General features: G+C 38.4%; 4 protein-coding genes across 8 annotated transcripts; 3 read left to right on the plus strand and 1 right to left on the minus strand.

Annotated features, from left to right (window-relative positions):
- Positions 482–5,286, plus strand: LOC18591258. Of its 3 annotated transcripts, XM_007017284.2 has the most exons (12): positions 482–1,301; positions 1,424–1,507; positions 1,946–2,047; positions 2,145–2,261; positions 2,473–2,713; positions 2,825–2,994; positions 3,075–3,436; positions 3,539–3,638; positions 3,899–3,958; positions 4,156–4,239; positions 4,330–4,446; positions 4,755–5,286. In XM_007017284.2, exons 2-12 carry the CDS (start codon positions 1,448–1,450, stop codon positions 5,052–5,054), a joined length of 1,713 nt encoding a protein of 570 aa, XP_007017346.2. In that variant the 5' UTR covers positions 482–1,301; positions 1,424–1,447; the 3' UTR covers positions 5,055–5,286. The 3 variants fall into 3 exon arrangements, with proteins under 3 accessions (XP_007017346.2, XP_017981839.1, XP_017981838.1); XM_018126350.1 differs by lacking the exons at positions 482–1,301; positions 1,424–1,507 and adding an exon at positions 1,514–1,729; XM_018126349.1 differs by lacking the exons at positions 482–1,301; positions 1,424–1,507 and adding an exon at positions 1,736–1,855.
- On the plus strand, positions 8,370–10,065 carry LOC18591259. Its single transcript, XM_007017287.2, has one exon. The coding sequence runs from the start codon at positions 8,795–8,797 to the stop codon at positions 9,899–9,901; it is 1,107 nt and encodes a 368-aa protein (XP_007017349.2). The 5' UTR covers positions 8,370–8,794; the 3' UTR covers positions 9,902–10,065.
- LOC18591260 lies at positions 10,332–16,952 on the minus strand. Of its 3 annotated transcripts, none has more exons than XM_018125933.1 (19): positions 16,512–16,952; positions 16,233–16,420; positions 16,046–16,150; positions 15,887–15,955; positions 15,572–15,719; positions 15,266–15,348; positions 14,926–14,981; positions 14,382–14,518; positions 14,176–14,266; positions 14,011–14,076; positions 13,701–13,923; positions 13,417–13,518; positions 13,221–13,306; positions 12,999–13,121; positions 12,653–12,722; positions 12,478–12,569; positions 11,894–11,998; positions 11,662–11,814; positions 10,332–10,481 (listed from the first exon to the last, which is right to left on the minus strand). In XM_018125933.1, exons 1-18 carry the CDS (start codon positions 16,832–16,834, stop codon positions 11,701–11,703), a joined length of 2,181 nt encoding a protein of 726 aa, XP_017981422.1. In that variant the 5' UTR covers positions 16,835–16,952; the 3' UTR covers positions 10,332–10,481; positions 11,662–11,700. The 3 variants fall into 3 exon arrangements, with proteins under 3 accessions (XP_017981422.1, XP_017981421.1, XP_007017350.2); XM_018125932.1 differs by lacking the exon at positions 10,332–10,481 and adding an exon at positions 10,691–11,408; XM_007017288.2 differs by lacking the exon at positions 10,332–10,481 and adding an exon at positions 10,691–11,446.
- Positions 20,669–21,653, plus strand: LOC18591261 (protein MIZU-KUSSEI 1). The gene has a single exon (XM_007017291.2). The coding sequence runs from the start codon at positions 20,848–20,850 to the stop codon at positions 21,538–21,540; it is 693 nt and encodes a 230-aa protein (XP_007017353.1). The 5' UTR covers positions 20,669–20,847; the 3' UTR covers positions 21,541–21,653.

Raw genomic sequence — 22,013 nt, forward strand, 5'->3', positions numbered from 1 at the left:
CTCTTTACGTGTAAGTAATTTTAAACTTCCACGTTCTATTAATTAGTTTTTCTTTTTTTTTCTCTTTCATTATATACCTTTTTTTCTTTAAATAAAAAAAATATTTTTCCATCTTAATTTAGCACAGCAATAACTTAATTATATTACATAATTGATTATCTAATAAGGGAATATAACAAGCAGTAGGGGAAGGGTTCAATGTATATGCTTTAAACAAGGAAGTTACAGTGATCTTCCAAGCAAAATTTACATGTGAAGAAAAAAAAAAGGGTCAAACTCAATTGTCTAAATACAAGGTGTTAATGCTCATTTATTGTTACTTTGACTAATAATTTTTGATAATTCACAAGATTAATAATTGAATTCCATAAAAATAATATTATATATATATAGATATAATTGATTTAGAATTGCAAATTGAGATGCAAGTCAAAAATAAATAAATAGAGGGGGAAGCAATCAGAAAGGGAAAGAGAATTAAATAAACCCCTTATACTGTCTATCAGCAAGTCTTCCAGGAAACCCAGTTACTGTTTAGTTGGCAAACATGTGGTTTGTGCAGCTTTTGCCTACAGAAAACCAGCCCGTTACTTTCAAATTATTAAGGCTCGAAGGTCACAAACAACACTCACTTGCCTCCAAAACCTCTCAAATTCTCAAACCCAAACCCCATTTTCTGCCATTATAGTAAAAAACCTTTCCTTTTTTCACACGCCAAGTAAGGGAAAAAGAACTCCCATTCCATAGAGATGGAGTCAACCCCAGAAACCCACCACCTTATATCATTGCCACTCCCTTTCTAACTCTTTTTAGCAGAACTGAAAGAAGGAAAAAGGCTCATGCAGTTCTTCTGGAATGTTAAAAGGAGAAAAGCCTTGAGGGGCAATGCGGGTAAAAAAGGGAAGTGAAGGATGCTATTAGTAGGAGTAAGTGGGGAAAGAGAAGACGCACGTTGATCCATGATGACGCAGTGTTTCTGCGTGGAGTTTATGTCCGGCTGTATCTTGTTTCCAAGATGCGCATTTTTTGCCTTTTGCAAAGCTCCATCTTTCTCTTCCTCCTCCACTTCACCTTTCATTTAAGACACTCGCTCTCTCTTTCTTTGCTTTAAATATAATCTTCCAAGCAAGACACTGCTGCAAACCTAGTAGCCTACTACCTTGTTCTCGTTAGAGTTGTGTTGCTTTTGCTTCTTCCAATGATGTTAAAATCTTAAGCTTTTGTCATTTAGTCTTACTTGCTGGGAGGCATTGAAGTTTGTCGGTTTTGTAATGGAAAGTTTACCTTTTTTCAGTTAATAGGTCTGGAATCTGATCACCCTCTGTTTATTTTGGTGACGTTTTGAATTTTCTTATTGCATTTAACTTATTGTTATTGTTGTTTATGTGATCTTTATTGAATTTTAATTGGGTTTTTTTTGCAGATTTGGTAGTGAAGTGATAAAAAGATGAATACCAGAGTCAGGGCGTCTCTGCAGTCTAGGAAAGTTCCAGGGAAGCATGAAAAAGTAATCACTAGTCACAGTTATCAAGAATTTAATCAATGGCTACACTGGGGTCCCTGGATTAGTGGTTATTATTTTATTACTATGTTGTTTTGAAAAACGGTTTGTACTGTATATAGGAATGTAATTATTCCTCAATTATCTTCAGTTTCAAGGAGACGCTCTCCAGGGGCTCAAAGCTCCTGGAAATTTTTGAAAAGTAAGCATCTTTCGTTGGAATCCAAGGTGGGTTTTTTTCAATTTAAATCTTAAATGAGAGAACTCTTCTATACCATTCCCTGGGATTGTGAACTTCCCTGCTGCCACAAGAAATTTTCCGGGCACCTTCATTCCTTAGTAGACAATGATTTGGTTCTGGTTTATCAGTTGTTCTGTGATTCTTCCATTATCTTATTCTGATGTGCATAATAGCTGACTGTTTGTAACTATTTTTCTTTTAAGGAGAAGGTAGACATGCAGGAGACGAAGCCAACAGTTGCCACAAAGGCAATGAAAAATAGACGAGCCTCAAGCAAAGAGAGAAAAATGGTCCTACAACAAGATGTACAGACTTCTGTTCTCCGACAAGTGTTCCAAGTTATTTGATTTAGTACAACAATTTACTCTAGGACTTTATTTTCTTATCTCTTTTATTGATCAGGTTGATAAACTGAAGAAGAAACTGAGACAGGAAGAGAACATTCACAGAGCTCTGGAGAGAGCATTTAATAGGCCTTTGGGAGCTTTACCTCGTCTTCCGCCGTATCTCCCTCCTTCTGTTAGTAATTTCACCATCTTATTGAGTCCACACCTTGGGTTTTGTTATTTTTTTCTTTTCAATAATTTAAAGAAATGATCGATTAGAAAAAAGGATCTTTAACGCCCATTGCAGTTAAAGAAATTTGAAGGAAGAAGCAGAGGAAGTGATCGTATTGCACGTTTTGACATTTTCTAAACAGGAATTCTAATGCTGGATTCTGTTTTTGTAGACATTGGAGCTTTTAGCAGAAGTGGCAGTACTGGAAGAGGAGGTTGTCCGACTCGAAGAAAAGGTGGTTCACTTTAGACAGGACTTGTATCAAGAAGCTGTCTATATATCATCGTCAAAAAGGAACATGGACAATTCAGCTGATTTGTGTGAGCCTAGCCTCGATAAGAGTCCTAAACCTGAGCAACCTAAGATTTTAACTCGAGATACATCCATGGCAAGGCATTTGCAATCCTTTTCGGGTAAGCTTTTGGGTTGTTCAAATAATGCCATTAACATTTGATACATGCACCTATTGAATTGGAATTGAAGTGGAAGTAGGCTCTAAAACTTACTCCTTATTGTTCTTTCAGATGATGGAAGAGGAAAAGAGAACCAGTCTTGTACTAATTCCACAAAGAGCAACAAGGGCTCTTTGGTACATAAAAGCCAATCAGTAAGCCAATCAGTAAGAACTCCAGTGGAGAGACCTCTGATTGATTCAAAACCAGCAGAGAAACGTATAGATCCTCAAAAGTTGCAGGCATGAACCAGTGTCAATTCTATCAAGTTATAGTAGACTTATTTGCAGTTATATGAATATGACTTCTTTTACATGTTCAGCTAGAATGCAGAATCAGAGACCAAGGTAATACAGAAGCCAGAATTATTAGCACTCCAGATGAGAGACGGTTAGGAGACGATGAACCGAATAAAGTTTCTGAGGAACTTGTAAAATGCTTGTCCAGCATTTTCTTAAGAATGAGCTCAACAAAAAGAAAGTCTACTGCAGAAGGTTCTCCTTCATTATCAATGTTAGGGTCCCAAGAAAGCAGTGAAGAGACAGAATTTCGGGATCCTTATGGTACTTGTTCAAATTTTGGAAGGAGAGATATCGGTCCATATAAGAATTTATTTTCAATTGATGCTGGTTCAATCAATCCAAACCGAACATCAAAATCTTTATTTCTGCTGCGCAGGTTGAAGTAAGTTGCCTTTTATTAGATTAGTTTCTTTGTTCCCTTGATGTAATTTAGCATCTTCCAGATTCCAAAGAATTCTCATGGTTTTATTTGTTGCATTCTCAGACTCCTCCTTGAGAGACTTGCCTCCTCCAACTTGCTGAACCTCAACCATCAGGAGAAGCTCGCATTCTGGATAAATATCTACAATTCCTGCATGATGAATGTATGTGAAGGATATCTGTGAATATAAATTGAAAAATTGGGTAGTATTACATGTTAACTATTGGCTTAATATGTATTAAGATCCAAACTGATTATTTCATACTAGTATTTTCACCTGAATTTCTGAAAGTTTAAACTATGGGCTCCCAACCCCACACTCTCTCATGGTGGTAGTCTATCTTTTGGTGCATTTTGTTTCTGCCATCATATGCCTGGTTTACTCTAGTAGATGGAATTATTTATCGCATGATTGTGATTCAGGCATTCTTAGAACATGGAGTACCAGACAGCCCGAAGATGGTTGTGGAATTGATGAGAAAGGTATGGATGTACCAGAAAACATGGTTTTGTTAGAATGTTGGTGCATTTCAGTGATTCTTAGGATAGTGTTATGTTTCATATGCAACCACGCCAGCGTTCTATAGATGAAAAGTCTCCCATAAGTCAATTTGCAATGCAAATCAACTTGTAATATTGCATTTAGTCAGTAGTTTTTCACACAATTCTTTATGATGCAGGCAACAATAAATGTTGGGGGACGCTTGCTAAATGCAATAACTATTGAACATTTCATTCTCAGATTGCCTTACCACTCAAAATTTGTAAGTGGTACCTCATTTCAATTGTGTTGCAATTAAAGCGTGATAATCAAGTCTTCCTTGTTATATTTCTTACACTTGAATTCTGCTCAGATCTTTTCCAAGGGTGTCAAAAATGATGAAATGACTGCCAGGAGTATATTTGGATTGGAATTATCTGAGCCCTTGGTAACATTTGCCCTCTCATGTGGAAGCTGGTCCTCTCCTGCCGTAAGTTTGTAACTTTGTATGAAAGAGAAGCTAGGTTTTATTTACTTCTCCATTCAGCCAGCATCCACTTTTGGGATAATTACAAGTCTTTCAGTGGTCCTCACTTATATAATTGACTGTATGCATCAGCCAGTTTTTTACATAAGAATCATTATTCACGGGCACTTGATGTTGTTTTATCTACAAATCATTGGCAACTTGTTTTCTTCTTCTTTCTCTGCTTTTTGGCTCCATTTTAGTTGCTAGCATTGCACTTACTGACACCACATAATACTGTTTATTGATTTATCAATTCTGTCAAAATGAAGGTACGAGTATATACTGCTTCCCAAGTTGAGAATGAATTGGAAGTGGCAAAGAGAGAGTACTTACAGGCTGCAGTTGGAATTTCATCAACCAAGTTTGCAATCCCAAAGCTGTTGGACTGGTACTTGCTTGATTTTGCTAAGGACTTGGATTCGTTGCTTGACTGGATTTGCCTGCAATTACCTAGTGAACTAGGTAAAGAAGCAATTAAGTATCTTGAAAGAGCTAAAAGTGAGTCTCTTTCACAGTTTGTTCAAATTATGCCGTATGAGTTCAGCTTTAGGTACCTTTTATGCACATAATAAATTTATTTTGTCTTCACTTAAAATTTTGCTTACACAGTTCTAAGGGTGTTGGAGTATTGCTTTTGTACACAGTCTTAGGTTAGATGTAAAACCGAAAGGTGTAATCTAGTCTCTCCTATCTTTAATTGTAAGTAGTTGTGACAGGAATGTTCATCAGGGGATTTTTGCATGTAATTAATAAGTACGTTTTGGGAAGAGCTATACAGAAAAAGTGATTATTTTTCCAATATGTGCCTACTCTATCTATAAGATCGATGCCTCGAACTATATCGCAGGATGATCTAGAGTTCTCATTGAATAATCATCATATGGATAGTAATCCAGGTTTTCAACTATCATCACTGAAAAGAGAGGAACCATGAATGTTTTTGAGAGGATTGCCAACTAGTTGACAATGATAATTCAATAAGAGTCTGAAGTTTCATTCATGAAAGTTAGGTGTAAGCAGTGACAACCCCATATTCTGTCCGGAATATTAATAGATCAGCATGCATTGATGCCTCTTTAAAATAGAAACAGAAATGGAATACCAATTATAAATCTGAAGCCTTCCATTCAAGGAAAGCTACTGATATATATCTGATGCAGGAAAACCCCCATTGATACCAAACTTTATCTCGTGTGGCCCATAAGAAGCAGCCCAGTTTTTTTCTTTTTTCCCTAATCGTCTTAGCTGCTTAATCAATACGTGGAATGCTAAGGTGCCATTTCTGTGCTAGCTCCTGCTGTACCATTGATTATGACCCGTTTGCACAACCATTGAAGAGCAATACCAGTTGACAACTGATTATGACCTTTGTTTGACAACCATTGAAGAGCAATAACAATTCTAGCAGTGTAATTATTTGATTGCTTGACTATATTTGTCGACCAAACCAAACCTTGATAATACTAATACATCAGCGCCTCCATTATCTTGGCATATCCAACGCGAATTCACATTAAACACTCCAAGTGGCTATGAATGCGAAGTTACTCAGAAAAAACTGAATAATCCGTGTCTGATACATTCATATTAATCTGTTGCTTATTCTCAAGTAACACCGACAGATATTTTCGTACGAATTGTATAAGACCACCCACAGAACTAGCTAAGGCCGTGGCTTCAATCATGGTGGTTCACTATAAAACCAGTGGTGTCCAATTGTTGAGAAACCCTGGAAAGAAAGATGACGGAATCAAAACTTTGTCTTAGGCTCACAGTAAATTTAATGCAAAAGCGAAGTGGTCCTGACTTTTGTCCCCCCCATATGATACGACCATGTGGACTATATGTATCAGCTACATGAGAGCAAAGAACATTCGAGCTTTTGCAAAGTGATTGTCACAACAATAAATATCAAAGCTAAAGCTGCAAAGCCTTTTACTTTTTCTGGTGCTTCTCGTACATCGACTATTGAATTACCCGTGTAACATATGCTGTCGTGATAAAACAAAAAAGATGAAACTGACTTAAGCCATGCCATGCCATGCGTTCCAGGGCAGTGGCCCTAAATTATAAGGTCCCTTTGTTTGTACAAATGAATGCTGTCAATTTTTTTTTCATAGCAGCATTTTCTTTTGGCTGCTGAACCACGTACAAAAGCTAGGTGATGAACTGAAAGAGTTCCTATTGGAATTTGTGAGTGTTGGATGGAAGGCCTGTCACCTGTGAGCTGTGGGTGAGAGGCACACCTACCTGGCCCTGGTCCTGCTGTGGAAGAGCTGTGATTAGCAGGTCCCCATTCATTGCAGCAAATTTTTTCGGGGGGGGACACGAACTTGTCAGCTTTGTTTTTCCAGGGAAATGCTGAGAAAGTTGAAGTTGTTACAGATATAATATGGTAGTACTTCTTTCTTCATTTCAAGTAACTTAATTTCTAATAAATGAGATAAAAACAACAAGAGTTTTGGGTGGACTACCTCAACGATTTTTGGCCATTCATGAGGCTTCAAATGGCCTAAAATCAATCCATAAGTCCCCCTAAATGTCCCTAGTTGGGCTCAGTCTATAGCTAGAATTGGGTTAACGTGCCTAAAAGAATAGGATGGAGATGCCCAAACTGTTCCTGAGCCATTGACCAAGCTACAAATGGACTTAAATCCATCCTAAAGTCCACTACGTGACCCTGGTTAGATCCAGTCTTTTCCTGAATTTGAGTTGGCTGGCCTAATAAAAGCAAGATTCGGCAACTATTCCTGAGTCCATCAGAACTTGGAACTGCCCGAGGTAATGAGCAGTAAGTTCTCTATTTTTGTGGCAAAACTGCGATGAAACTGAACCAAACCAGCCGAAGTCTTTCCAAGCCAATTCAACCCAAGACAAAGCACGCAATGTGGCCAAATCTGTCACTGCACATTATTCTCTGTATTCATGCTTACTATTCTTTTCTCTTTCACCATCCATTACTTGAGGGCAGGGAAATGCAAAAAAATTTGGATTACAAGTTGTGGTTCGATGGGCTTTCGGTCTGTTAGCTTACTAGAGCTCCAAGTAAAAGATTTTTCAACATAGGCGACAAAGGCCTCAATAAGCTGCCACCAAACCAAACGCAGCCTATGCCTTCTCTCATTTAGAATGTTGACGTTTTCTACCCACAAAAGTCTAACCATCTAGAACTCATGAATCAGTCATAATAGTAAATTATTGAGCACATGTTTGTTGTTACTTACCACTTATAGATAATATAAATTATAAACAGAAAATAGTTTACTAATCCAATGTCAAGAACATGAGCAATTAATTCAGGGGTCATCACATCTGTTGGGTATAGCAGAAGCATGTTCACACTGTGTGAAAACTTTAAGCTCCATAATTATGGAAAAGGAACCGATTATCATTAGCTAATGGTTCCTTAATCTTAATTCTTAAGGTTAAATCCACACGCTCCCATTCCACGAAACCCCTGCAGCCAATGATGTTCACCATTTCACTTTTAAATGGAAGTCATGTGCGATGTATGAACAAATGAGACAATGAGAGCTTGTAATAAATTTCTTGTTTATCTAATTTGTAAAGGTCGGTTGCCTCGCTTTCTTTCTCTATGGTATAGTAACAGGTAACCAATAGGAAAACTGCAGATCTCCTAAACTAGAGCTTTCGTTTACATTCATGGGAGAGACTTGACAAAATCTGGGATCTGTCAAAATCTATCAGGAATTGGGTAAATTTGCAGGAGTTTCCCAAAGATTTTGGTAATCCCTGACGCCATTTCTAGGTGAAGCTTGTGACCCTGTTGACCCCAAAGCCGCTGTTAAAATCATATCATACTCGGACGAAAAGCTACGAATGATGGCATCCATGATGTAAAAAAGAAATGGATGAGGATTTTTATCTATTTTAATACACGATTATACGTCCACGTCTACTTGTGCTTCACGGAAAATTAAAGCCATGGTGGGTCACCATGAACACTCGTATTACCCAGCCACTTACCAAAGAAACAAACTATAAATAAACAAGCCTCCCCCATGTGATTGAAGAATCAAATCGACAAAGCCATATTCCGTGATTGAGTATAGAAAATCAGACATGAAATTCGCTTGGTATTAAAAGGCGGCTGCCTGGTCAAAAAACTCTACCTTCTACCATACCAGCTGTCTCTCTCTCTCTCTCTCTCTCACATTTCTCACTTGTCTCCTCTCGTCTGCTTTTATATCTAAGCCCTTTAACAAACCTTTTGGCTTGCCACGCTGCTCCATAACCAACTTGGCCTAGCTATCATAGAGGAAGCTGATCAGGATTTTTACAAGAAAGAATGGAAGTGGTGATACCAGCTGCGCCGGTTATGGATTTTGATTTCAACAGCGCTAGATCATCTCCTCGCTCGAGTGCTCCTTCTACGCCTAGACGTTTTGGTGAATGTTTCTTCAGTGCGCCGACAAGTCCCTCGCGAATGTCTGAGTTCTATCGTGAATTTGATAGATTCTCCATGATGAATGATAGGCAAAGCAGCATAGGAAGCAGTTCCCTGGCGATTCCTTTTGACTGGGAAGAGAAACCAGGTACACCAAAGTCACCGAGAGCAACTGGAAATGATGAGGAAGAATATGATTTCGCTTTTGATTTTAGTGAGGCCTTGGAGAAAACATCTCTCCCAGCTGAAGAACTCTTTGATGGAGGGAAAATCAAGCCCTTGAAGCCTCCACCTCGGTTACAGGTTGACGAGTGCAACCAGAAAAGCCCACTTTTGTCATCACCAAGGTCGCCAAGATCACCATTATCCCAAGGTAAAAAGATTATCCGTGAAGCTTTTTCACCAAGAAAGAAAAAGAACCGGGACCCTTTTGCAACTGCTATCGAAAGTAGTCGAAATGATACAGAACATGGAAGAGGAAGAGAAAGAGTTCAAGATTTCTCATCAAGGAATTCGAGCCGTAGAGCAACAAGATCGCTTTCTCCTTATAGAGTCTCTGAATATCCATGGGAAGAAGAAGAGAAACAACAGCAACATGAAACCACCAAGCAATCACCATTGAATTCAAAGCCTTCCTTGTCTTCAACCTCGTCAAAGAGTTCTTCCAGAAAATGGAGATTAAGAGATTTCTTGTTGTTCAGAAGCGCATCCGAGGGACGTGCGACGGATAAAGATCCATTCAGGAAGTACTCATTAGCTCTTTTCAAGAAACCCGAAGCTGATACCAAGAATTCAAGCAGTTTCCGATCCACCGACAGCTCTGGTTCAGTCGGTTCCAGAAGAAAAATATCGGCTCATGAGCTACATTACACAACGAACAAAGCGGTATCCGAGAACATGAAGAAGAAAACTTTCTTGCCATACAAACAAGGTATCCTGGGGAGACTAGCGTTCAATCCTGCCGTCCATGCCCTTGCCAACGGATTTGGAGCACTCACACGTTCATAAACCATCATCATCGATCCTCCATTACCTTATTCCAAGTGATAATTTCATTTGTTTGTTGTAAAGATTATCCTTTTGATTATTCCTTTGAAAGTGTAGATTTCGTACACGGAACAATAATCATGAGTTGTCTGCCAATCAATGAAAAATTTCATGTTGCATGCTAATCATAGCCTTCCATTAAATTCCCAAGGCTTGGTAGCGCCGTCCTCATTAAACCCCATTAATGATGAGCAAGGGACCAAAAAAAGCAATATAACGAACTTTAGTCAATCCCAAAAATGGATCAAATGAAAGGGTTAAGGCTGCATGAGCAAAAGCCAAATAGTACCTGATTTAGGATACATTTATATCATAAATAAATCATCTAATTAACATGTGATTTAGGCCAAACACGCCCCAACTTTATCACGTTTTAAGTATGAGAACTTAATTATAATAAGTTGAACTTACAAAGTACCATTCCATATATAAATCTCTTTAATTGCAGTCCCCAAAGTATAGATGAACAATCGCATTCTTCTACCTTATAACTTCGATCTATCCATCTTTTAGGGCTCAACAAACCCAAACAGAACGCATCCTACCGAGAAAGTATTATGGTATCAATTTGGTAATCAAACAACAATTTGAAAAGAAAATAAAATACAGGTACTAATCGTGACCTCTAGTCCATGATATTTAACTAGAAAAAGATTGATTCTAGAAGACTTAACGTAAATTGGGATAATGCCTGGCTTGTCGACTTCAAACCCATTTTGTCGTTTAAATATACTGTTATACCAATAAAAATACCTGGAAACCTCATACCCTGACCATTGTCATTGTTTTCTTTAAGATTACAGGCTTGCGGGAGAAAACCAGAGACTAACAGATTTGAGATAAATGAATGGGAATAGATTTGATTTTGCCATTAAAATACAATATAGCCGGCTAGATATGGTAAGGGTATTTGTCAACTTCTAGAAGTGGGAAGGCATTATCTGCAATGAAACAATGTTAGATGTCTCAATGCCGACCCACTAATCCTGACATCAGAAAGACCCAGTCACATGGCTAAAGCCTAATTGCCTTACTGAAATAAAAGAGAGAGCTGGGCTGGAGCCAGGAAATTGGATTTGAAAGGGGAAGAAACAAGGAAGCCCAGATAATTCTATATGGAGAAAAATTGGCCACGAGTTCCTCGCCTGACACAAAGATGGTGTGGCAAGGTACCAAATTGATCTGTCGCCTGATGAAAACATGGTGGACAATGTCGGATCGATCTGTGGAGAGTAACTCAGAAGTGGGTCCGAAAAGGTGACGCTTACAATATGAAAGCATTAGGCAAGATAGAATTCAATCAGACTTGTCGGTGGGAGTTGCGGGACACATGAGTTTGGATGCAGTGGCTGGAGCAACCCGCAGCTCATCTAGATAGTGCATAAATAGGACCAGCATCTATTTATTAGAGTTTGACTTGAGAGGAGTAACAACATCCGTATGCAGACAGGTGTGAAAAGCCTCCAATCTGTGAGGTGATGGTGAGGCGAGCTAGACGTAGATCATCTGATCAATTGATAACCAAATGAAATATTCTGAATGATGTCTAAAGAAAATCATTAAGGTTTCAATAGAGGCATTGAAAACATGTAGTTCCATCTTAAAGGCAGATATAACTCTACGTAGAGAACCTGATAAATATCCAGTTACATTTTAGGTTCAGATAGATCACAAGCTTCCTGAAAAGAAGAAAACCGTCATGTCACACCAAAAATTCATACCATTACTGAAATGCTAGAACCAAAAGTTTCTGTAATTGATCAGTCGAAGTTGTCTATCTTGATTGGTGTAATCTCATCAGCAACATTGAAGCGTCCAACCAACCGTGCAAAAAAAACCATTTGTTGTTCTAGTGTGAATTTAATGTTTTCAGCCTGTTCAAGTAGAGAATTAGAAATCATGTTTCACTTGGACAACAATTCGGAATAAGACGACAAGCAGGGTGGTATTTACCTTGCGGAAACCATGTTGTTCTCCCTCATACTCCACAAGAGCAACAGGCAAACCCTTTTCCTTCAATGCCTGGTAGATTTTACGAGCTTGATCAGGGGGTACAACCTGTGACATGTAAAGAATAAAGATTATTCAAACTTCAACCTCGGGGAGATCAGAACCATCAAACCTAATGTATCAAAATTTATGGAAACAAAGTTACAACCACCATCAAGCTTAGTTGTCCACATATTAAATAATCATATAAACCCCTTGATCTTCAAGGAAATGAAATGCACAAATTATGCATAATGAATCATACTTAAATTGCATAACATTTGTCGTAAACAAATTTTCAAGCAATGAAGGTGATAAATATCATAGGCAGGTTAGCCTGATCTCAGTTATTACTTAGCATACAACTTATTTTCGAAATCAAATTCTTCTGCTTTGCTAAAGAAAGAGAATTAATAACAAAAAGCCTCAGCTGTGGTCTTATAGCACAATCTGCAAGTCTCCAGAAATAACACTGAACTAATAATAAACCCCTTGATCTTCATTACTATGGACCAAAAAAAAAGTCTTGACGAAGAAAACATCTGTACCTTATCTTCCAATCCCTGGAAGAGAATGATGGGGCAAGAAAATTTATCAACAAAATTGATAGGTGACCTCTCAAAGTAATCCGTCTCACTTCCTGCAATTGTTCAGCGATAAGATATCCGATAAATGAACACAATTTAAAAACAAATCCGGCATTGATTTTTCTTTTCCAATTACCAACAAGGTTATCAATATAATGAGATTCAAATTTGTGAGTCTCTGCCCTCAACAAGCTCAAGTCAGCTACCTGTTCACAGAGAAGCACACCATATAATAACTGTCAGTTTTCTATTTCATGTTCATAAGATTTAGGGAAATATATGTACAGCATCAACAAATAGAGAAGATAAGGAAAACAGGAGGACATTTCAACTGCATTCTTAATTATTTACAGGGTCATCCTGACTCAAGATCCAGTCACCTGCTTCTATGATAATGACAATCTTAAAAATCAAATTTTTCTCAGAATACCATTGCCCATGCCAAAATCAAATTGACAATAACAATGAAATCAAGTACTCACACCATAGAGAGAAGCTCCAGCCTTGAACATATCTCTAAAAGCAAGGGCGGCTAAGGTTGTGTACCCACCAGCAGAGCCTCCTGTTATAAAGAGTCGTTCCTCATCTGCCTTCCCCTTCTCCACCTAGAGAAAAGAAACATGCATTAACACAACTCACAAATGTTATAATATATCTCCATCCATCACAATTTGGAAACAATTAAAATTAAGACAACAAATTACCAAAAATCTAGCACAGCTGCAACAGTCATCAACATCAACAATTCCCCATTGCCCCAAAAGTCTCTCACGATATTGTCTCCCATAACCTGCAAAGTTATGCCATACAAGTCAATCTAAGCATCACATCAAATCATATATAAACAGAAGTGAATGATCATCTGTGTGTGAATGATTTCCTAAGGCAAGGAGAAAAAACCAGTGCTTCCGCCATAATTAACATCCACAAATGCCCAGCCTCGACTAGTCCAGTACTGGATGCTGAGGTTCAAAATTCCACGTGTTTCACTTGTAGGCCCTCCTGCCATATATCACACAAAATATATGTCATAATGCATTCAAATACAGAAACAATTTGCTAAGGTACTGGATGCATCAAGGCAAGGGGCCCTATGTTGGACAAGTTTTATTGAAAGCTAGACATCCATAAAAGCACGCAGCAAGATGTTTTACACTAACTTTCTAGATAAGCAATTATCATACCATGACTTTTCAACAGCAACGGAGGCTTTTCTTCCTGGCTCACTTGGTAGAGGGGATTAGATGGTGGATAATAGTATGCATAGGCATTTTGGCCAGGAACCTCTGTTGGAAATTCAATTAACTCTGGCAGACTGAAGTAGGACTCATACTTTAAACTATCCGGTGAAGACGACCAAATAATCTTGAAATCAACTACATTTACTTTATGATCATCTAGAGTCACCTTCAAAGACAACAAAAGACAGAGTTTATGACTGTCATTAAAGCTTTTCACAATATTATTGACATAAGGAGAAGATGACAGCCTTACCTTAGCCACTGATGAAGGATGAGTTACAGAGGCTCCCTCAACATAGAGACAGTTTTCCCATGAGGTCTGCAAAAGCAAGAACAGACATCTTAAAAACCATCATTGTGACTTCTTATGCACGAATTTAAAGGTGACATTAGGAAATGATAAGGAATTTGAAAGTACAATATTGTCTATATCTGTGAAAGGAATATCAAGCAGAGAAATTGAACCCTGAACAACATCTAGAATTCCAGGATGTGACCTCCCATTTTGCCTGCATCCAGACATCCAGAGTATTGATTAACAATAAACCAGACAACATGGTTTTTTCAAAAACAAAACTCATGCGTACATTGAAGTATGTTGTCCAGTAATTTTCTCAAAATTACCTGTAGCTGCAGGCAATCAAGGTTTTTTCCACCTCACTCTTGATGAACTCATAAGAATTCATTCCAAAAATCCACAATGGTCTTGCAAACTCAGCATTCAAGCAATAAAGTGGAAGCACCTCATTCTTTGATTCAACCTGTTTCCAGAGATAATAAGAGGAGATGAATTCTGATGAACACTCTACATGATGTCTGGCCAGAGAAGTGCACAAAGTACTATAATGCAGAAAACCACCGATACACCACCTTGGAGGAGGAAAAGTGAGAAAGAAAAAAAAAAGATTTATAAAGTATAACAAAATTTAAAGAACGAGACTGATGTCTACAATACTAGTTATAACTATAACAGACAAAAAACAAAAATTTGAGAAGCTGTTAATTTATTGAAAACTGTTGGCCGTGTAAGGACTAAACAGGCAATAGATATCTTGGCATTATTATTCTTTAAATGCAGATGCATCATATAAAGTGTTGGAACAATAAATATTGGGCTAATATTGCTGGCCAAAAATTGCAGTGTCAATATTATCAAGAGTGAACTTACCCATTTATGGAGATTCCAAAATCCACTTTTTCTATCCGTTATGAAAAAAAGTTCTCCTGCACAAATTCAAAACTGGTAAAATATCTGACTCATCAAATGATTAAACAAGTGATGAATAAATCATCCCTTTCCTATAAGACCAGGAAAAAAATCAAAAGAAAGAGAAAAAAGAATCAAGTTCATCAGCCCATCGAGGCAACAAAAACATCCCATATGTCAAAGAACACATTATTTCATTCGTGCAAACTCTATATTTTAGTGCTTACAAAGCATGATACCACAAAAGTCTATATTGCATATTTAAGCTTGTTCGCAAATTAAGAATATCATTATGGAATACCTGTTGGGGACCACTTCGGCTCAGTGGGAGACTCCACAATTTTAGGATCACAACCAGCTACACAAACACGTTTGTACAGATCTCTGCAGGACAAACCAATCAATAAATATCAATGATATTAGTAGTACTAGAAAATAATAGCATTCATAAAAAAAATTGGGCTAAAACATGAATTCTCTCATCTCTGAACAGAACAAGTAATCTTTAATTTTGAAGAAGAAAATCAAAGAAATAACAGAAAATGGTTATAGGAATGAAAAGAATGCTGAAGAAGAGCTATAAAACCACTGAAAGCATTCAGCGCACCCATTCTCAGAAATATAGCCAACCCAGAGCTCTGCTTTATCCCACGGCATGTTAGGGTGGCTCCATTCAATCCATGCCATCCTTTCACCTTTGGGGTCCAAGCGTGGGAAAGCATAGAAATCATTGCCACTCACTAATACTTTTGGCTCTGAATGTTGACAATAGGAACAAAAATCATTCATTATAATAATGTGAAACAACAACAATAATGACAACATTAACATATAAAAACAAAAACCCAAACCCCCTGAAAAACCATATCATAATACAGAGAATTCACATCAAGATCAGGTTTAGTTCCAGAGAAATTTATACCTTGGTTCCCATCATCAAGTGATACTGCTGCGATTGTTGTGGTTGCATTTATACTACTTTCACGGCGATCTATCAAGGCACTAAGATTGAATCAATAAAAAGGACAATCTGACAACCGCATTAACACTAGAGATAAGCAACATATCAAAAAGGCCTAACCTTCCATTACAGTGATATAACGGTCAAGCCTTGAATCAAAAACTCCATCAGCATAACTCACAACCGGTCCTCCATAATCTGGAGTAATTGGTACAGGACAAGGATCTGCTTTGCCACCCGGTAACATTGGTTAATTCCAATCAAAACCTTAACTTAGAGTAAAATGAATACAGTGACAAATTTGTACCTTTGGAACTGATTGATTGCTTGTACAATCTCTGATCTATATAATTGGAGAAAACAACAGTATCCCCAGAAATCCTAAACGCTCCTCCTCCATACTCTTGAGCCACTGTACGTACAGCAAACTCCTTTGGCGTAATATCAAAAGGTTCATCTCCAGGCTTCTCCGCTCCTTTCACAAGAACTGCCCGTCTATAAAAGGAAAACCAAAACTTAGTCTCCAATGTGCAAAATAACATCAAATGAACATTGGGGGTTTGAGAGGTTTAAGGCTTCAAGTTACCCTGATTCAGAAGGGCGTGACTCGAGCCAAAAGAGATGGCCTTGGGAGTCAACGGCGGTGCCTCCAAGCCGTTTGGAGGAGCCTGAAACGACGTCGGCGGTGATGGGGGATTTCCATGAACCGTATGGAGCTGTTATTTTTTGGTCTTCTGATAAGGGTACTTGAGCTTGTGAAGAAGCCATTATTTTGTATCTCTGGGGTTGAGTCTTCTTCTTAGTAGCGATAGTGAAGACGGTTCTTTTACTGAAATGGTTGAAGATGAGAGTGGAAGAGAACAATGAAGAAGTAGAAGTAAAGAACCGAGTGAGGATCGAAAGAGCCATTGACTCTTTAACTCTAAGGAATCACATGTAAGCAGGTTTATTTAGGTGGATAGAGTTTGCGTCATCCGGGATTCATCGTAACCTTTCGTTGTTTGAAATCAATGGTATGTTGTCAGTTGGACTTCCAATGTCGGACCCAAATTCCGGATTCTACGAGTCATACACGTACAAGCATTTGGTGTACAACAGACAAATCGAGCTTTCCCTGTTTTTTATTCTTCCGGGACCTTCTCATTCCTTAGTTCAAGAAGCTGATTTTGTCGTTTCTTGTACAGATTTAAGCAAATGACTTTTTGGGATCATGGAATGGGCTTTGATTTGCTCATAACTGGTCCAAAAATATCAACATGGGCCTTGCAAGTTCACTAGAGTTGCAGCAGAAAAATGATCATCCTTCCATCTACCTACCCTTTGGATCTGACCCAGGAAATTTTCAAGTCGAGAAGCTAAGAAGTAAACCAAATATAAGAGCTCAGCTAGAGCACACCTTAGTTTGCTAAAAATATAGTGATTTTTCCTCTATAATTCACTCCAAGAAGGTAAATTCAACTGTTACTGAGTTGAATTCTAGTTGCGGAAGAGCTTTTGCTACTCCATACTTTGCGTATGGAGTTACTGAAAATTGAAACTAATTCTAGTGTACCTCAGTCTTTCATCTCTTGTTTGCATGCCTATGGTTGCATCAAGCTCAACTGCTGGAGATTGATTTCACCTGTCCTACCTTTTTGGCAATTCAAAATCCATCTTTTGCCACTAGCAAGCTATTAGAATTGTTGATCATTTTTCCAGCATTGCTACTCTACTCCCCTTGTCTTTATGTTAAACCCCAATCCAGTTTGACTTGATATTGCTATTCTTTGTAAATCGGTTCTTAGGCAGACATATAGCACATGTTTGCCAAAGCTTTTCAAGAATACTCCATGTTACATGCTTGTGAAAGAAAAAGAAAGACAGTGATACAAGGAAATTCAGTTCATCCAACTCTTCCATTTGCAATTGCTTCTTGACATCACATGCTAGTCAATATGAACAAAGCAAGTGGGGGGATAGAGGAGAAAAGGGGCATTAACTCGCCATAGCGATTAGCCGCTTGCTGTCTGTCTGCCTATTCCTTGCAATTCCACATGCTGATGTCTCTAAAAATGGAAGTAACCATAAATAAAACATGGGGTTTTGATCCATTTCCTGACACCAGATCACATTCGAGGCCCCAAAACCGCCTAACTAGCTTGGGCCCAATGTTTCCCCTAACTTGTTTCACTTCCACAATTTCCAGCCAAACTGGTTCTCCATAGCTAACGACGGAGGAGCATATAGCCAGTTGGAAATATGAACCCCTTGTTTTTTTTCTTTCAAAAGAAAATATGTACTGTCACTATGCAATTCAGCAATCATTGTTTTTTGCTAATGGCAAGCATGAGTGCCTTGGTATTACTTTCTAAGGATAATCTCTAAACAAGAAAGCTTCCTTAGTGAGATACAACTGGGCCGCCATAACTATAAAGTATACAAGGAGTTAAAGAGGGAAAGGGCATGTAATTTCACATTAAATCAAAACCATTATCTTTGGTAGTAGTAGGGGCTCGGAGTCTAGACAGTAATTCACATTCAAATCCTCTTATACAAAAAAGAAAAGGACATTTCTTGTATTAATGAAGATGGTAATGATACATAACTACCAATGCACAATTATTTAATTAATCAGTTTGGATGAGGTTCTGTGGATATACAATTATAATATGCTAGAGCTGGAAACCATATCATGCTCTTTTTACATTTTGCAAATTGTAACGTAAAATATTCCAAAGGGGCAAAAGGGGCACCAGATTCAGGTCATCTGGCACTGATATACTAGCCTGGTTGCACAAGAACTTCTAAAGCCTGCAAAAAATAAGCACCTTTCAAAGAAAATAGAGTTGTTTTTGTGACACATAACTTCCCCTTTGGGCCTCTAGAAAGCTTTTTAGTGTGATTTGCCCAAGCTGTCTTCAACTATCAAGACTTGTATCAAAGAAAATTCTTCAGGTGCCCATTTTCCATTTCTCTGAAAAGATCTGTCTGTTGCCAACTTTTTTGGTTGGATGGCTACCGGTAGTTAGGCTTTTTGCGCAACCTAAACTTAAAACATGATTAAGCAATCATCAAGAATAATTATATGCCCATCAGAAACCTTTCAAAGCCAGAGCTACTCACTGAGAAAATTTAATGTCAGAAAAGGTTCGATCAAGGACTAGCAATCAGCTACACTCAGAGTTCATTTCATAACAGGAAAGTAATAATTGCAAAGAAACGAAGACCAGCCACAAGTCAGGTAGAAGCGCAAGCAAAGTGGACAATGGGACGGGGCAGTCCCATCATAGGCACAATAATTTCAAGGCAGGGACAAAGCATTTAGATTGTAGAATCATTTTAGATTACTTTAATCCATTTGAAGCTCTCCCTGGTTTGGATAATAATATCAAAGACAATTGACTCTGAATGACATTTGGGACTTGGGAAAAAGTAAGTAGTAGTACTAGTAGTAATATTCATTTATCTTCAAATGATACCAAAGATTTTTCAAGCCGAAAACACATAATACCTATCACTTCACCTTAGCTTTATTGGTGATTTTATCTTCAAACACAGTCAATGACTTTTTGCTAAGTGTTCTAAATCGTTGGTCCAAGCCCGCGTCTCTGTTTCCTGTCCAAATTCATTAAATTCCATTACCAAACCCTGATATGGAGCCCAGGCTGCTAAGCTGTTTAACTCTCACACGCGAAGTGTTTTTTTATATATGAACGTAACCCTTTGTCTAATCAGTCCTTGGGAGGGAGAAGGGGGCAGTGGACCAAAAGCAGATTTAAAACATATCAATCTCTAGAATCTTGAGGAAATTCTTTGAAGTGTTACTGTCAAGATAAAATCGAGCAATTTATTGCAGTGGTCCATGATTAGCTATCAGAAAATTGTTGACAGAAATGTACATAGTAATTTTTACTTCTCTGGGTAACATTACAGGAGAATATGGCTAGGACAAGAAGATTTATTTAGTATTAATTTCCAGATATTCATGGTACTGTGATGATGCCGACGGTGCTTTCTTTTTTGTAATTAGTCTTTTTCAGATGAACCCCTCTCAGACAGTGACCTGTCTTTGTTTTCACATGGCTGGTAAACGTAATTGAATTGCTTAGATATGCAACCATTAACAGGGCAAGTGAGAAAGGAAAATCACTCTCCAACTACCATGGGGTGAGGCGCTTAAATTCTCAAATGATTAGAAATGCTTTAGCTGTAAGCCAAAATGGAATGCACCTTAATAGCAAAACAGTAGCATTACATTGAGAAAGGATTGGAAGGGAATTCAAAAGAACATGATCAATATTTCAGTTTGTGCGGCTGCCTGAAAGGCCTTTATCGAACAAGACCATGGTCTGACACACAAAAAGAAGGATAAGTAACTGCAGTCACAAGCAAAAGCAAAGTTTCCAATTCCATGGATGAACAGTAGAAAAATTGAGGGAAGATGAGCTGCACCTCAATAATTAGTGTGAGTTTGTAAAAAGCATAAAGCAGGTGATGTTGATGCCCTATGTAATGATCAGAGAGGCACATGCTAAACCCAACATTACCAGAGTCCTTTTTTCATCTTTTTTGAGAGTTTTTTTCTTCACCCCATTCCCCACAAGGTGTGGTCCGACCTCCCTTATCTTATCCCATTCAACTCCCTCTCTTTTTCATCACTAAACTTGGTCACATCAAGCTTTGGTCTCATTTTTCTTTTCTCTTAACCAACTTGTAGGCTCTCTTCTCTTCTCTCCCCCACCTCAAAGATTCCAAGGACAATCAAACCAAGTGACTAACCACCTGCCTAACTCACTCCTTTATTTTCCCATAGGATTGCCCCCCCCCCGCCCCCTTTGCCCCGCTACCCTTTTCTCCCTCTATTTAGTTTAAACTTTGTCGTTCACCTCAGAATAGCTCCTTTCTAGTTTCTTGAATTGGGTTACCTCAAGCAAATTCAAAATATGCCACCGGTTCACTCGAGTCCATATTTCCAAATGGACAATCCGGCAATACTATCTTTGCTCCGGCCTACTCCTGGAGAGAAACACCGGAAGTCCAGTAGTGGCGGCCTCTTGCGTATGTTCAAGCTCTTCCCCATGCTAACCTCGGGGTGCAAGATGGTTGCACTATTGGGTCGACCTCGGAAGCCTATGCTGAAGGATAGTGCTACAACAGGTACAATTTTTGGCTATCGTAAAGGCAGAGTTTGCTTAGCAATACAAGATGATCCCCATTGCGTGCCAATGTTTGTCATAGAGCTACCAATGCTCACCAGCGTACTTCAAAAGGAAATGGCGTCTGATATAGTCAGAATAGCGTTAGAGAGTGAAACCAAGACTCACAAGAAGAAAGTGTTGGAGGAGTTTGTCTGGGCGGTGTATTGTAATGGAAGAAAGATGGGTTACTCTATCAGGAGGAAGCAATTGTCTGAAGATGAGCTTCATGTTATGCAGCTTTTGCGAGGTGTGTCAATGGGTGCAGGCGTCCTTCCAAGCCCAAACGAGAAGGAAACGGCTGCAGATGGGGAATTAACGTACATGAGAGCAAGATTTGAGAGGGTGGTTGGATCAAAGGACTCCGAAGCTCTATACATGATTAACCCAGATGGTGCACCTGGCCCTGAACTAAGTATTTTCTTTGTAAGAGCTCATTAGAATTAACCTGTGTTATTCCAGGTTTATATTGTACACTTGAAATTTTACATCAGTACCATAAAAACTATTTCCTCTTGTTCAATGACGGAAAGAAACAGATCACCTTGGCTCTACTATGCCTATGTCCCATGGTTCAGCTAGCTCATATGGTTTTTGCGCTAGGTGCCAACCCTAAATTAGCTGCTCTGTCACTTTCATGTAGTTGAAAGTCAATATCATCACCTGTTTCTGCCTTGAGAATAAGATGAATGCCGACATACCAGGCTCCCGTTGTCTCAAACTGGACAATGAACATGGATTATGCATTAATGGCGGAAAATTTTCCTGGTTAACCAACTTTGAGCCGGGTGTATAATTCAACAGCTACAAATTCTGCAGATAACTTTGCAGGAAACGAAAAAGGTGCATGTCTTTTTGCATCAAACATTTTATCCCAGTTAAGTACTTCGAGGAAAGATTATCATCTACTGAAA

This window comes from Theobroma cacao, chromosome 8 (assembly GCF_000208745.1).
Source record: "Theobroma cacao cultivar B97-61/B2 chromosome 8, Criollo_cocoa_genome_V2, whole genome shotgun sequence".
NCBI lineage: Eukaryota > Viridiplantae > Streptophyta > Magnoliopsida > Malvales > Malvaceae > Theobroma > Theobroma cacao.

Bases quoted from the DNA above. Each gene is read 5' to 3' on its own strand.
- LOC18591258 (XM_018126349.1), top strand. From the start codon at position 1,757: ATGAGAGAACTCTTCTATACCATTCCCTGGGATTGTGAACTTCCCTGC. The intron at 3,959-4,155 runs GTATGGATGTAC...TTTATGATGCAG, and splicing joins TTGTGGAATTGATGAGAAAG to GCAACAATAAATGTTGGGGG. The intron at 4,447-4,754 runs GTAAGTTTGTAA...GTCAAAATGAAG, and splicing joins GAAGCTGGTCCTCTCCTGCC to GTACGAGTATATACTGCTTC.
- LOC18591259 (XM_007017287.2), top strand. From the start codon at position 8,795: ATGGAAGTGGTGATACCAGCTGCGCCGGTTATGGATTTTGATTTCAAC.
- LOC18591261 (XM_007017291.2), top strand. From the start codon at position 20,848: ATGCCACCGGTTCACTCGAGTCCATATTTCCAAATGGACAATCCGGCA.
- LOC18591260 (XM_018125933.1), bottom strand. From the start codon at position 16,834: ATGGCTCTTTCGATCCTCACTCGGTTCTTTACTTCTACTTCTTCATTG. The intron at 14,982-15,265 runs GTATTCCATAAT...GAATTTGTGCAG, and splicing joins GCCGAAGTGGTCCCCAACAG to GAGAACTTTTTTTCATAACG. The intron at 12,723-12,998 runs GTGAGTACTTGA...CTCTGTGAACAG, and splicing joins CTGGAGCTTCTCTCTATGGT to GTAGCTGACTTGAGCTTGTT.